Below are 16,695 nucleotides of genomic sequence, written 5' to 3'. Positions count from 1 at the left end.
AAAGTGTGCCTTGGTTGTGGAGGACCATGGAACATGAACAAGTGAGCAGGCCAGAGTGATGCACAGAACAGCTGGGTGGCAGGACCGGCCTAGGACGGGCCTAGGACTGGCCACTGTCCAAACTGGCTAGGCAACTTTCCCCTGCTCACATCCAGAGAATCACTTTCCAGACATTTCTGTTCCAGATGCACCTTCTCTTTCACCAGAACATCATCATTACAGCCTTAAAAGAGACCCTGATGAGGCTGAGACTAAAATTAGTTTGGCCGTCAGATGTGAACGCGGTACTAAAATTAGACCTTCCAGCTGGGCTTGGGCTTGCAGAAGCTTGATGCAGGAAGGGCAGCTTGCCTCCTTCCTACCCCTTCAATTAGTCAGCCTTTCAGATCCTCTCAGCTCTGGAGAGCTGAGGTGGTAGAGCCAGGGACTGCCCTCTGCTTAGACAGGGAAGTTGCAGGTGAGACCTGTGGTGGGACTTCCTGCTTCTGCAAAAGACAAGGAGCATTGAAGCAAAAGTAAAGGAACTCCCTTTCCCATGTCTAACCTTGGGGCTGTGAATGACCTTTTGATTGGGTCTAAGCATTGAATTGTGTTCATGTTGAAAGGAGCTTTGATCTGCTCTGAACCTCTCATTGAATGAGGTGGAATAAGCAGAAGTTTTATTGATAAGTTATAGTTTATCATAGTGACTAGAACTCAGGTCCCCTGGGTAGGGTTTGCAGAGAAACAAGAATCAAGCCTTTCTTTATCACAATCAGGTACTGTTAAGAAATAACACAATGTAGAATGGGTGATTATTTTTTCTACATTTCCTAATAGTCCTGGTTGGTGAGTATAATAATTCTGCAGATGAGTATGTAGAGGCTCTGAGGAAGGTAATCCAATCAGGGCTTTGAACCCCAGCATTACACTCTCCAGACCCCCATAGTCTGACAACCATGTGTGCACTGCAAAATGTCTTCAGTTCTGTTTCCCATTCCTACTAGGGAATACTCCCAGACTTTATTTTCTTTTTCATATTGTAAGTTTACTGGAATAAAGGTTTTTAAATTCTTCACATTTTTATGTAACTCAAGAAAGTCTCTGAGGTATTGCAACAACCTCAAGGCTTCTGGGGTTTGCACAGAACATCTCAGCAATAGAAGCAGACTGCAGAAATTAAGTAAAACCTGGCAGTCATATTCACACACTTTTTTTTTCCTATTGTTTTCCCACCGTTAGCCATTAGCTTTGCCTTGGGAGTAAAGAGGGATATACAGGAAGTAGGAGACTGAAAACTCTTTCTGGAGCATGAGGAAAGACCAATAAATTAATCTAAAAATATGCCCTTTTAAAAACCACACATACAGCAACACTAGCCTTACTATTCTTAAATTTGGAAAAGGACTTGTTGACAGATTCCACATACTTCAACACCCACGAATGGAAAGCAGCCCTACACTTAATTTCAACATTGGAAAAGATCTTGTATAAAATCTGACACCAAAGAACAAGGATAGTGGAACAGATTTAAATGAGGGACGATGCTAGACCTACCAGTGGCCCACGAAGTACTTTCCTGCAAAGAACTGATCTTGCTTTGGTACCCCCAAGGTGGTGAAAGGGAATTCACTTTTAAAAGACTGAAAGAGGATTCCACCCAAGAATAATAATGGTCCTAAGTACTCATAATATTAGCTTTTATCTAATAAGCACTTGAGAGCATTAATTAAAAACTCAATGGAATTTCTAAAGTCTGGATAGTAGGAAATATTTCCTGCAGCAAGGTACATGAGGCACCGTCTTATAAAGGTAACAGAGAGCACCTCAAAGCTGAGAGGAAAAAAAGGCAGAATTCCTCCTTCTCCAGCCCCAAACCCACCAGAACCTTATTGTGGACTAAGGCAAAAGGAAATAAGCTCACATTAACATCACAAAACATGACAAAAGGCCCAGAAAACCCCTTATGTAAAGCAAAGTACCAGAAAGGTAAATGGCTTTATCAACCATGAATTCTTCTGCAAAGCGAATGTGACAAAAATTCTTCTTGCTCTTTCGGATAGCTGTGATATCACCACACTGCTCAAAGACTTCTTGAATGATTTCTTCAGTAGCATTCTCTGGTAATCCTCCAACAAACACAGTCTTGCACCCAGGAGGTCGTTCTCTTGTGGATGGAGGTGGAAGATCTAATATCACAATGAAACACAGAATTTTTTTTTGTCTTTGATTTACTGACTTTCTTTTTCCTGGTTCACTTGGCAAAAGTCAAGCTTTGCAGTTACTTGCATTAGACTGGGTCATAGTCAACTTTTATAGAAACTTTTATTTTCCTCTCCCCTCCTCCTCCCAACCTTTATTCTTTGTGTTCATTTTCTCATAGCCTGTCTGTGCTTGTCTGTGAACAAAGGTGATGCACATGTTAGCATAATTTCATTTTTCCTTCATAACACAGAGGCTTAGGAAAAGGGGAGGAGAGGCTTCACAAAGTACAAAACACGATGAAATGACAACGTGAAGAAAAACCTTGGCTTGTTCTCTGCTTTGTCTTCTTGCCAGATAAAAATGCAGCATCGTAGAACACAGAAGCGTGACCCAAGAAAGCACGCACAATACTTACTTGGCAAGCAAGACGCTGTGCCTGAAAAAATACTTGGTTATTATTCGCATTTAAATGAGCAAACTATTAAATTTGGGGGAGGCTGTATAAGAAGATAAAATGTATACTGTCACAACGTTTTACCTAGTTTACATGTAGATTACTAAAGCAATCTCTTGAAAAAAAGGCAACACTGATTAATACAAATTTTTTAAAATCCTAGCTATTTAAGTACATAACCCCAGTTATTTGAGGGTAAATTTAAAAAAATTCCAGTCCATTTACTTCATATGCAATTTGGCCCAGAAGTTTGGAGATACAGGTTCTCCTCTCCTCAAAAATTGTTAACTCCTAAGTTAATTTAAATTTCCATCTAGCAAAACACATTTCAGACTTTTTCTCCCACAGTTGTGAAGATAGATGGAAATGCTTATCTATTTCACACCGTTCTCTCGGAAATACTTGACTCCAATGCATGCAAAAAGATTCTCAATGCTAGATATAAACCCTTAAATACTCCATACTGATTGAACTCTTGGCAGACACAAGGATACACCCTGTATATTTGCTCTAATCTAGAGACAGAAGCATCTGAAGAATAGTCCTTTTTGTACATGCCTGGGTGAATCACACCTGAAAACAAATACAATGCAAATTCAAATAAAAAATTTTAAAATACCAAGCAAAGTATTTCTTAGAGGTGCTACTCACTTGGATTTTGAGGGAAAAGAGTACAACTTTTGCAGTGGATTATTTCTTTGACAACGGCCACTTCTGTTGGTGGTGGGGGTGGTACCAGGCCCAAGCCTGGTATCATGGGGTTAATGGGGGTGATTCCAGTCATCATGTTGAGGCCTGGATCAAAGCCTGGGACACAGATTGAGTCTGTGGAAAAACATAAGATAATATTTGTAGGCAGAACCTTAAATCCATTTCCATTGCTGGTTTTGTTATTATTTTACAAAGATTAGTTGACTTTATGCTCCAAGACTTTCTTTTCCAAGATTTTCCAGTATAGCATTATAGAAAACTGTGACAAAAGGGAAGGGAGAGAGGAGATGAATATAAAACTGGACAAAAAGGAAATCATATTACTTAAAATATTAACATGGCAGAAGCAAGCACAATGTATTAAAGTGTAAAAACATGCACCATGAAGCTTTGCTATTACCATGAGCACAGTTTTCTGTTTCTTAACATCAGTGCATTGTTTACATTGTCTTTGAGACAAAATGTGGGCTGAGAGGATTATTTCATATTGAAGGGCCTGTGAATTTGACACTCAGCCTGGTTTTTCAAGGGGTCTCCTTGCCCCAGCGACCTAGATTTGAGAAAGTTCAATTGACATGTGTATACTTTATAATCATGACTCAAGTCTCACCAACCTGTTTCTTTCAGAGTAGGGGAAACTTCATTGAGAGTGATTATAATTATAATGACAGGATAGACACATGCAGGCTTAAAATTAGCTAGTAAAATAATTAATTATATTGGATCTTCACACTTTTATTAATCAATATATAATTGCTGTACCTTTCTGAAATGTTTATACATAGAAAAACAATAAAAAAAATTTGAAAGAAACATGTTTTCTATATAGAACACAAAATTTTCTTTTTTTTTTAAATGAAAGGATGAAGTCATTTTTATTAGCAGTTTTTCTTCTTGGGCTAAGTCCATGATAAAAAGACAACAAGCAAATAGCCATAGTTCTTTCATAACAGCCTTCATCCCTCAAAGACTCTGCCATTGTTTTCAAGCTGTATACTCTACTGGCCACTATCTGGAGGGCGGCAGGAAATATTTTGTGTTCTGCTAATTTTCAGACAAAGTTTCAACAGTGTCATTCCTCTTCACTAGTATTGCTTCTTGTAAAATAACTTGTCCAGAGCATTGACATCTTCAGCTACAAAGTGTACTATGTACCCAGTATAATTGTGACCCCAGCTTCCAGAACTTGCTCATGAGTATTTGTACCTTTTTTAAAAATTTTTTATTGTAAAGATACTATACAGAGGGTTATAGTTACATGAGCAAGGTAATGAGTACACTTCCTATTGACCATTGTTACCCCCTCCATTGTTTTCCCCCTACCATCCCTTCCCTCCCTACCTTCCCCGAGATTCTTTTTTTTTAATTGTGATTAAGTGATTACATAATTTCCCAAATTTCACAGTATTGTGGAGTAATGATGCTCATTTAAAGTCACAAGTTCATTCTAACTTTCCTGGAGCAAATTGTCTATCACAGTCTATAACATATAATGGTGTACACATATACACCATACATGTGATCAGCAGCATGGGGATATTTAGTAGTGGTTCGACCAGATGAGTGGGAGTTCTTTGTTTCTTAAACCCTGTTAATTTTGTCGTATCACTTAACATTTTGGATTTAGCATCCACTCATCAGGGAGACCATGTACCGTTTGTCTCTTTGCTCTTGGCTTACCTCGTTCAACATGATTCCTTCTAGCTCCATCCATTTCCCAGCAAATGCCATTATTTTGTCATTTCTAATGGCTGCATAATATTCCATTGTGTATAGATACCACAATTTTTGGATCCATTCATCTGTGGTGGGGCATCTGGGTTGTTTCCATATCCTAGCTATTGTGAACAGTGCTGCAATAAACATGGATGCACCCTTTTTTTTGTCGGTTGTGGGGCTTGAAATCTGGGCCTGAGTGCTGTCCTTCAGCTCTTCAGCTCAAGGCTAGCACTCTACCACTTGAGCTACAGTGTCGCTTCCGTTTTCTGGTGGTTTATTGGAGATAAGCGTTTCATGGACTTTCCTGCCCGGGCTGGTTTTGAACCGTGATCCTCAGATCTCAGCCTTCTGAGTAGCTAGGATTACAGGCATGAGCTACCAGCTCTCTCTCTCTCTCTCTCTCTCTCTCTGGCTAGCATTTGCACCTTTAAAAGAAGGGAGCAAGGATGGGTGAATGTTCAACATACTAAATTCTCTTTAAATGTGATAATGAAACAAGTCATTTCAAAGGTGATATAGAGAATTTGTTTCTTTTACTAAGATCTCTATTATCAGAAAGATAAAAGATGACAAATATCTGCAAGGATGAACAAAGAACTGGAATTCTTAATAATAACTCTGTGGGAACGTAAATAAATATAGGCATCATTGGAAAGAGTTAAAAACCGAACTACATTATCATCCCGCTATTCTACCGTTAGGTATAAAGCTAAAGGAAATGAAATTAGTATGTCAAAGAGACATCTGGGCTGACATGTTCACTGAAGCACTGTTCCCAACAGCCAGATAATGGAATCAACCTAAAAACAAATTGCTATATAAACACGGAATACAATTCAGCAATATAAAAGAAGGAAATATCTTTTTACTTGTGACAATAGAGATGAGTGTGGAGGACAGTATGGTAAATGATAGTATGGTAAGTGAAATAACCCAGGTACAGAAAGACAAATCTGCTTTCTTGAAATCTGAAGGGGGGGGTGGGGAGAAAGAGAGAGAAAGAAAAGAAAAAAAGAAAAAAGACAGAAAGAAATATGTTTATTAAATAGAAGTAGGGAACAGACTGTTTACAGGAGGCTATGATGGGTGGACAGGGATGTAATGGGACCATGTTGGTCAAAAGATGCATAATTACAGTTAGATAGGATGATTACTTCAAATTGGCTGCAGGAGATGGTGGCTATAGTTACTGATAATGCATTATATTCTTGAAAAATGAAGAGAGCAGATGTTAGGTGCTCTTGCCAAGAGAGGTGATGCCTTTGGCAATTAGCTAGACTTAATCATTCTTTAATGAGTATATATACTTCAAAAGATCATATCATATATGATAAATGCATACAATTTTGTCTGTCAACTAAGAAAAGTAAACACTTTTGAAGAGCAGGAGTTGTTAAAATATCATCCTGTATTTGGACATGTATTATTTGGACAATTATAGGACATTTATTCTGAGGAGTTTTCAGCTTACAGAAAACAGTACTCTCTATGATGGTATGCTAATGTCCCCATGTAGCTAGGTACCAGTACAGAAACTGCCTACAGAGGACCTGGTAGCCCTCTATCAGTCAGTAAAGAGGAACCTTCCTTCTTAGATCGCACTCTCATATCTTCTTTCTCCTCAGATTAGATCATTCCTGCTCTTTTTCATGTTCTTCTCTTCTGTGGGTTTCTCCTGTACAGCCTGTGCCTTAGCCCTCCACATGGCTTTATTCACACATACCTGCCCTAAATGATTAGGTATGCCCAGAGGCAGTGACAGCTCACACTTACTAACATTTACTAAAAAATTCAGATGATAAAGTGAGTCTATAAAAGCTTTCTTAGGGAATGGTACTAATCTACTTTTGCCATTCTTCCTCTGGATGAACAGACAAACAGTGAGATCTTGATCTGTAATCCCAAGGAAAAATGTGTCCCGGTTAATTTGATAGCATGCTAGTAGATTTCAGTAAGTTTCTTTTTTTAAAAAGTGTGTTAGGAACAATAGCAAGAAAGAAAAAACCACTTGTGTCCCTATCTTGGGGTTCATTTTACTTAACATCATCTTATCTAGTCATATGTACATAGCTTTTGACTTTTTGCTTGTCCCAGACATATACTAGTTATTGCAAATAAGGGAAACCATAGGATCCATGTTTCTTTGGGCCTAGCTGATTTTTTTGTTTCTTTTTATGTTCCTTCCCCACGGTATAACACCTGTTTTTACTGTATTTGATGTCAGTACCCTGCATCTTGTATATACACTTCTCTAGCTTGGGGAGGGGAAGGGAAAAAACAAAATGCTTAAATAGGGATACAGGTTGACCCACTGTAACAATGATATGTACAAGATACTACATTGAAAAACGGACTTTACAATTTAGGTAGGGAGGGTGGAGGGAGGGGGCTCTGTAGTTGTGGAGGTGGGAGGGAAGGGAGGATAGGGGAAAAACAAAGGAGGAGGTAACAATGGTTGATAGGAAATGTACTCATTACCTTGCTCATATAACTGTAACGCCTCTGTACAGTATTTTTACAATAAAAAACGTATTTTAAAAATGTGTGTATATATTTTTAAAAAACAGCCCTAAATGTGCTAAGTGCCAACTAAGTATTTTCTTTCAAAATGGTCTCTCATACCCATTTTAGCTAATTCCTCAGTGATCATGGTTCTCAGGGTCATTATCTGGGACAGAGGAAGCTTGATTAGATTCTCCCAGAAAGCATCGGCATGCCAGGACTCTGGGATTCTGTGCCAATACTGTTCACAATAACAAGATGTACAAAGAAGGTTTAATAGCAACATGGACAAGACTCATGCTCTCATTATTCATTTAATCCTCATAAAATTTCATCTTATGAATAAAAAAAATTACATTGCTGGGTGCTGGTAGCTCATGCCTGTAATCCTAGCTACTCAGAAGGCTGAGACCTGAAGATTGGGGTTTGAAGCAGCCTGGGCAGAAAAGTCTGTGAAACTCTTTATCTCCAATTAACTACCACAAAAGCTTTAAGTGGAGCTGTGGCTCAAGTGGTGAAGCAGTAGCCTTGAACAAAAGAAGCTCAGGGACAGTGCCCAGGTCCTGAGTTCAAGCCCCAGGGTTGACAAAAAAAAAATACTTGAAGTAATATAAATAAAATTTCTCATATCACAAAGAAAACAAATAGCAGGGTCAGGACTAAGTACCCAGTCTCTGCTTCTTTATTTAAACATGGATAAACCTGACTATTGCAGAGTTTCCACCTAGAATGACCCAACTCATTAGTCACCTAACACATGCAACTATTTCCCCAAAATTTATCCTGTTAGTCCAAATGCCAATTATAAAGAAGTCCAGAAAAGAACAGCTTTTGACATATGATCATTGAAGAAATACACTAGCTTCCAAGGTGAACACATTAGAAACTAGAAATACTGGCTATGGGATATTGTAGGTCTTGTGCTTTTCATTTGATCTCATCTGTACATAGGCTTCATATGGTTTTTTTCCTGGCCTAGTCCTCACTATTCTTTGCCAACACAGATGATTTAAGGATGAAACCATGCAAGACTACAAACCCTGAAATCTGAGCTATGTACATTATTGTAAGCAGATGTTCCCCACAAATAAGATGAGACATCGTCCACTTGCATTCTCCTTTAGTCCTAACAGATGCTTGTTTCCTGTCTGGAGGCTAAATAAATACATACAGATTCATAAATGGGCTCCAAAGACAGTATTTCTGAGCAAAGTGCTTTAATATACAACAAAAGTTCCTTTGCCTTTCCCGAGACACCAGTGGAAGAATAGAGTAGGAGGTTTAATGAAATCTGCATGGTGAGTGCAGTAGCTTAAAAAGTGCTTTCAAGGGAATTAACGCCTAAATTCTGTGAGACCTCAAAGGATCTGAGATTCAGTATTTGAGCAGAGGACAGAGGGAGGAATTAGTCATTGTTTTTTTTCTTTTAAAGAAGACACCATCATTTTTTTAAATAATTAGGAACAGATGGAAATTATTTTCTCCAATAGCACAACAAATATTATGGACTAACTCATGAAAGTCAAAGCAGAAGCTTTGAAATGTGTAGAAGGACACATCTTTAGGAAAACGGAGGTAAAAGAAACATAGCTGCTAAAGAGTCAGCTCCTGGTTTGTTTGGCAGCGCTACCCCCTGTGAACATCAGAGATAATGAGTTGCCATTGCACTTTGGGTAAAGGAGGACAGCATACATTGCAGCATGAAAGGATCCAATTAAGTACACAGTGGAGTTTTCCTTTAGAAAGCATAGGAGAGAAAGGCTTGTTTACGTTAGACTAACGGCTTGTCTTGCTTCTCTCCCTGTTGATGGCTCCAAGCACAGAGGCAAGAGGTGACACTCAGCACTGATTCTTTTGGAGTCCAATGAGAGGAGCATTTGGACCAATGAGAGGAGCATTTTTTCAGGGGGCTGTTTGAGGGGTTTGTGTTTAGGATTTTTAGAGAGATGGGAGTTGAATGAGCTCTTCCATGCATTTATTCATACATCTAGTACTTCTTGAGCATTCACTACTGCCAGGATCTGGAATCCTATAGGTAACAATATGAATTCCTCATTTGGGAAATTGCAGGGTTTGAGGTGAGAATAAAGTTTGGGCTCCAGGTCAAATATTGAGTACAAGTGCAAATGGCCTTCCAGGAAGGAAGTAACCTTCAGAGACTAAGGGGAACCCTAAATAACTTGCCATGGTTACCATGGTGTGCATGTGACAAGCCAGCCACCAGGAGCTGCTGGGCTGCAGGCATCTTGTAGAGCAGAAAGGACCTTGGCCAGGCAAGCTGTAAGTTTCTAGCTGCTTCTCACTGGAATGGCAGCCTGTATAGGTTAGTGGTGTGCTCTGCCAGCCAGACTCAGCAAGACCTGCAATACTCTCCATCTTTCCTTTCTTTATGTCTGCTACCCTTTAGCAGGGACTTAATCTTGTTCTGCCCCTTCTGATGGATATCTTGGTAAAAAAGAGTCTCCTGTTTTGAGATGTAAAACAGATCCGACTACAAAGAAAGGCAGGTGGGGCCTTTTGCCAGTCAAGGCTGCACATAAGTAGGTCAGGTGAGAACAGGAAAGCCAGACTGGGGCTAAAGGGAAAGAGACAAGTTGTCAGTGCCAGGAAAAAGCCTGGCCCAGACAGCAGAACACAGTGTTCCAAAAGAATAATAAGTGGAAAGAGAGAGTAATCAGGGTAAATGGGGGAGCATCTTAGGGCTCATCCTGAGCAAATGGTTCCTGACAAATGGCTAAGGATACAAATGGTCAGTCACAGGCAATACAATGTCCAGCTGTGTGGTGGCACCAGGGCAGGGCCTCTTTGCAAGGAAAAGGGCCCCAACCATCCTGATCCAGGCTCTTTGACTCAGTCCATGGGAAATAGGTATTGGCAATGACATCTCAGGGTCAAGAACTTAACCTCAGGCTTGAAAAGCAAGACAGACTCCAGACAGCAGAACAAAAGCCTGGTGAAGGTGGCAGATAGCCCAGTCCTTAGACTCAGAGCTTGGGGAAGTAGATGAGGTATCCCAGAGGGTGGGGCTCCAGGGGTTTCTTCCTGCCTGAGACTAGAGACATTCAGAGATCCAGAAAGAGGCTGAGTAACTGCGAGGTCCTAGGAGTTGTGGGAGGCAGAAAAATAGGCTAGAAAGGCTCTGACAAATGTGCAATAGCATCTCTCCTTTCTCTAGCAGAGCTATTGGCTTAAAATATAACCTGTTATCACTTCCCTCTACAAAGAAGCCACGTGATACCCAGGGGCATTTGTTGGCTGGCAGTTTCAGATGGAGAGACTTCCTCAGAGTAGTCTCTAATTGCAACTGACAAGGCTGCTCTTCTATACTGTCATGAAGTGCACGAACTGTTCAAGTAATGGTTCTTTTCATTCCATGTTCTCCTTTTCTCAAACATTCTTTAAAAGCCATTTTGTAAAAAGCAGAGGAAAAGTCATTTTTCCAAAAGTAATCTTCAAGTCAAGGGATGATAAAAAGCTGGCCAGTTTCTTAACCTCTCTGGGCTTCAGTGTGAACATGAAGTTGGATACCGGGAATATGGCAGCTACTACATAGTAGGCTCCAAGACCACCTGGTAAAAACATATCAGTGTGTGAAGAGCCCATGTCCCAGACAGACCTGAGACCAAGTCCAGGGTCTGCAGTGCATAGGCTGTGTGGCTTTGGCACAGTGAACTAATCTTGCTAAACCTCAAATATAATAACTGTAAAATATGGAGAATAGGTATTGTTTAATGTTATTGTGAGAAATAAATGGGATTAAAAAAAATGTTTAGTGTGTCCTGCAAAGGAATGTCCTCAATAGATAGCAGTAGCTGATTAAAACACTGACAAATGTGCTTATAAGACATATTTATGTAACCTTATATACATCATTAACATTAAATGCACATAAAAATCATAGAAATGATCTTCCACACACATGGCGCACTGACAAGATGTTTTGCTGGATGTAAATATAAGTTATACCTTCATGGATGTGACAGGCCAATGACTAAAAACAACATAATAGAATATGAAAATAGAATATAACACCTGTTGTGAGATATTAAAATAAGGGGTGCTTGCTATAAAAGTACATGGCTATGAGAAACAGTATTATAAAGGATGAAATGTGTCCTCTTACAAAAGACAGTAGAGCACCTAAGCCCGTGTACCATTAAATGACTTCATTGGAAACAGGGCCTCTGTGAATCTAATCAAGCGAAATTGTGGTACTACAGGATTAGAGTGGGCCTATCTAACGTGATGTGTGTCCTTATAAGAAGAAGAGAATAGACAAATGATAGAAACAGGGAGAATGCCATGTAATGACTAAAGTGCAACTGCAAGTCCACAATCTGCAAGGACAACCAGCAGACTGGAGAAGAAAAGAAACAAGTATGAGACATGTTTTCCTTAGAGCCAGCCGAGAGGAAATGGCCCTGTGGACGTTACAACTTCAGACATCTGGCCACCAGAACTGAGAGCGAACATGTTTCTGTTATTTTAAAGTACTTGGTTGGCTCTAGGAAGCCAAGGGGGTGGAGGTGGAGTGAGAGGGGAGGACAGGGTTAGAGAAAGGATCCTGGAGGAAGTTTGAGCTGACCTGCGTCTTTAAAAAGATGACTTCTAGATATTCAATGTGCAGGGACAAAAGGTAACCCTTCAATGTCCTTACTGGAATCTAAATACAAAGATATTCTCTAAGAAGAAATGTTCCACACCAAGCCCCAGGAGGCCAAATTGCTCTTAGGTTTTTCCCTTTGTGAAAGAAAGAAAGAAAGGAAAAAAATAAAAACTGACAAACCCTGAAGACTGCTATGGATTTGTTGAGAACAAATCAGCTGCACAGATTACACGTTAACAGTGTACTTTATAAGATAAGTGAATGCCTACAAGCCGGATCTTTAAGAAAGGGAAATTGAAAATGCGCCTGCGATCTTTCCAGAGAGATCCAAAGGCAGAGAGGTATGTTTTCCATTTAAACCCAAGATGTATATCCTGAGAGTGCTCCAGAAGCCGTGCTGTGCACGCTTTATAAACAAAGACCTCATTCGGTCAATAACACCCAGTGTTTCCTTGACAGGGGCCAAAGCACTGGTGAATGGGAAAGCAGCTGTCAACAGCTAGTTTAAGTATTCTTGACTTAGGCGAGGAGATTTGTGTGTCCATGTTTGAAAATATGACATGATACCAAGTGAAGACAATTTCAAAACTTCTGATCAAAACTGGCACAGAGAAGAGCTGCTTGCTCAAAGAAGTCTGTCAGATCTTTCCAGCAACCGGCACTGGGCTCACAGGGTCTTTGATGGAGTCTTACCTCTGGTTTCACACTTGCTTTGCCAATTGCACAGGTTGGTGGAAGTCTCTGACACCTGTTGCCACAGGTGGATGGGAATCAAATTACTGTTTTCTTCTGGCAAGTGCCTGAAGCTTGGGCTTGGTACAGAGAACCTGTCTGCGTCAACTCCCATCCTCTGGTTACATGGTTAGCTCTTTGCTGCCACTAAGGTATTCCTTATAATTATTCTCCTCTTTGTCTTTGCCTCAAATGTGCTCCATGGTCCCTGAGCCCAGGATTGGAAGTAAGCCCTACCATATGTACGTACATTTGCAGATTTTTTTTGGTGGGGGGGCTGTATACTTGGAATACTGTTCACCAGAGCATGTATTTCTTTTCAAACTTACATTGTTGATTTCCAGTTTGGAGAGCCATTGCTAAACCTCAGGAGTACACATGAATGGGGTTACTCTCACCTCCTTGTGTTGGAATCTCAGGTGCACTACATTATTTCCCTGTTCTGTAACCTGGTATTTTCCATGTTTCTATGTGTTGTCTGAAGTCAGCCACAGCAAACTGTTCAGGGAGCCCTGGCATCTTTCCTCCCCAAGCCTAATAAACACCTCTGAGAAGTTTATATAACTCAAGGTTTGGGCTATTTCTTTATGGCCACCACCCTTCCTTTCAGTTTCTAGTTTAAAATTTCTGTAAGCAATGATGATTTCCAGTGACATGCTAAACCCACTTAGAGAGCCCTGCCTTTGAAAAGATTTCTATATCATCTTGTTAGTTCCCATTTACTCTCATCTAGAGTACTGAGAAGGACTTTCTGTCCCCTAAATCTGCAGCTTCTATATCATCTTGTTTCTCTCCCTGCCCTCCTCCCACTCCTGTCTTTCCTTTATCCAGTCTCTCCCCAAAGGGGCCTTCTCACATCCCTGGATCTAGGATTAGTCACCAAAGCCCATAGGAGACCCAGGAGAATAGGCCCTAATTGGGGCCTCTAAATGACTTCTTTCTAACTTCTCATTAGCCAATGATTAATTTTTGCTCTATATGATGTTATAGGACTTTGTACAGATGTATCATTACATAATGATTGGGGGAGGAGGTAGAGATAAAAAGACAGATCAGCTCTTGGTATTTTCTACTTTGCCCAAACTGACAAGCTCATGGCGATAGGCTAACACTAACAGCAAAAAATTTTTGAATCTTGAGAAATGTCTGAATATTCAGTCAAGCACCTAAGAAGTACTTTAATATTTTTTACCTACCTATTTATACATTGATTTTCTAGGGCATGGAGACATTCTAAGTAAATGTTGAAAGACTAAATAATTCATGTCAATAAGTTCTTTTTTCATATCAATGTCTCTTCATTTGAAGTTAAGATAATAAGCTGGCCATTTCTCAATGAGTTACAGCCCATGGTGAGTCAGCTGGCCATGAAAGTAGAGTCTGGTGTTCTACAGCATGTAAGTGTCTTTACAGGGCTCTTATCTTTGAAATCTAATTCTTGCCAAGACACTGATCAGGAACTGAACATCTCACTGTATTTCTCAATCTCTCAAGTTCAGTTTACAAAAACATTTAACAAACAACATCTCATAACTTCAACAGCTCATAAATTTAAGGGGAAAAACTTATTTAATATTTAACTTCAAGGAAAACATTGCGGTCATGTTATTTTAAACGATTTATATAGATTTCAGCATAAATCTACTGCTGGAAGGGGTTGAGGTAACATGGAATTTGTCTCTTTAAATAAGATTGACATAGAGTTGTAGACTTGGAGAGAAAACAAAGCTTGTTTTACAGGTAAACATGTCAGGAGTACTCCTGAGGGAAAATGTGAATCATGTGTGGATTTCCAATCACAGACTCACCTCATGCTACTTTAGCTTTACTTGTAGACTGCAGGGGTAAGGAGAGCCAGGTGATCTCAAGGTCTAACCCTGTCCTTGTCACAGAGCATCACTTTGCAATTAATAGTTAAGTGAATGAAAGAAATGACAACATTTACAGAATGTAGAGTTCAGATTAGAGGGTAAAGAGAAAATTATGCTTGTTTATTCACTCCACAAGGTCCCCACATAAATTCCTATATGATTGTAAGCAAGCATTATCTGATATTGTTTACCTTATTACCTGAACAGTAACAGCCATGAGGTTTTTGTTTTTTTGTTTTTGGTTATCCCACTAATACCATTGGGAAAGGATGATGTTACTGTACTTGTCAGGCAGTACAAATACAAGGCATATGGAGAGAAGGTGGTCTAAGATCACACAGGAAGGACTAGTCTTCATACACTCATTGGAAGGTACCTATAGTCAAGACCTCTTATACACCCTCCCAACAGTTGACAGATATAAGAACATAGACTTGTCCTTAAAAAAAGCGGGTGTGGGGGGGGGGCGGGGAGGAGGTAGAACAAAAGATAAGCAGAGTCTCATTCAAATCCAAACTGTAAGTCAGCTTGGGAGTGTTGGTAAAACTCAAGATAAGATAAATTATCCCATGTCATAGGGAACACATAGGCCTAGGTAACACGCAACCCAATCAAAATAAGTCAGATGTAGCTTGTGATAGATAATGTGCCTTCTTGGCATGCATAAGACACTGGGTTTATTCCCTGAATCAAAAGATAGATAGATAGATTGATAGATAGATAGATAGATGGATAGACAGATAGATAGATGATAGATAGATGATAGATAGATGACAGTTAAAATTTAAGAGAAGGAAGCATAAGCCAAATGCATTACACACACACCTATAAAATGGCCTGAACAGATTTATTATGTATATGATATGCCCTGTAGTTTCGAAAACACTACTGCCAACCTCTACTCTTCCATAGCCTGTCATTTCTGGTGAAATTTTGAGCAATCTCTGTGTTTTCAGAGAAATAAGCTAAGGGAGAAATAATGTAAGTAACAAATTACCATTTGAAACTAACTTCGTTCTTTTAGGCTGAGAGTGGAGTACTTCTTAGAAAAACATCCCTTAGTACCTTCTTGACAAGGCTTCCTTCCAACATCAATCCCTCTCATTAGAAACGCTGAGGACTAATTTCCTGCATGAAAAATAAACACACAACATCTCCCCCTCCCTGTGAAGGTTCTAAGGTTCATAGCAGAGATCATCACCCAGAAATCCATTTTTAAATTATTTTCTGCCCAGTTAAATCATCAAAGAATGTTTTTGTTCTTCATTCATGGGCAGTCCTCTCATTCTCATTCCCAGACACATTGGGTTTTGAACGGTTCCTGAGCCTTTCTGCAGTCATCCTTTAGTACTCAATAGGCTGCTCCTACTCACATCCCTTTAAGGTTTTCCCTCCTCCACAGGTGGATAAAGACATTGAGGTTTGGAAGTCTGAAGGCATTCCCCCTCACCATCATGGCCCCCTCTGTCCTAACCACAGTGAAAGTATACTAGCTTGCTGCCTGCAGGGTGGCCAGAGGATACCACAAGCAGGGAGAGACCTAGAGACACACGTGGGGTTCTGACAATATCTACTTTACTTTAGAATGCTCATTGCAGTGATCTCATGAGTGTCAAACCGTATGACGGACATTTATGTGCTGACAATTTACAAACAAGGAATCAATATACAAATGTAAATTACAGTTAGGATTTTTTTTCTATTTCAATGGCCTTTGGGGCATCAGGGAAGTGCTAAGTGCCTGTCATGAACAGAGAGAGAATTTAATATATTGCTCAGCGTATCACTGTGCTTTCCTGTGTACAGAAGCATGACAGGTGATAAGAGTGAAGGGGGAAGGAGGGAAGAAGCTGTGAGATGTATGTATGTGCATGTGCATGTGTGTGTGTGTGCACGCACACATGTGCGTGTGTGTG

The 16,695-nt window shown here is 39.9% G+C and overlaps 1 protein-coding gene across 11 annotated transcripts in view; it reads right to left on the bottom strand.

Annotated features, from left to right (window-relative positions):
• Nucleotides 1-16,695, bottom strand: part of LOC138811488 (ecto-NOX disulfide-thiol exchanger 1) — a 542,054-nt gene that overhangs the window by 145,702 nt on the left and 379,657 nt on the right. For all 11 annotated transcript variants that reach the window (XM_069999196.1, XM_069999197.1, XM_069999187.1 and 8 more), the window contains 2 exons: nt 3,290-3,463; nt 1,962-2,168 (listed from right to left, as the gene is read on the bottom strand). In XM_069999196.1, the coding sequence (XP_069855297.1) occupies nt 1,962-2,168; nt 3,290-3,463 (381 nt within the window). The remainder of the gene's footprint in view (nt 1-1,961; nt 2,169-3,289; nt 3,464-16,695) is intronic.

The sequence above is a fragment of the Dipodomys merriami genome, unplaced genomic scaffold (genome assembly GCF_024711535.1).
Source record: "Dipodomys merriami isolate MVZ:Mamm:240054 unplaced genomic scaffold, mDipMer1.0.p SCAF_530, whole genome shotgun sequence".
In the NCBI taxonomy this organism is placed as follows: domain Eukaryota; kingdom Metazoa; phylum Chordata; class Mammalia; order Rodentia; family Heteromyidae; genus Dipodomys; species Dipodomys merriami.
The sequence above is the reverse complement of the archived record's forward strand: the minus strand, read 5'-3'. Positions and strand labels throughout refer to the sequence as shown.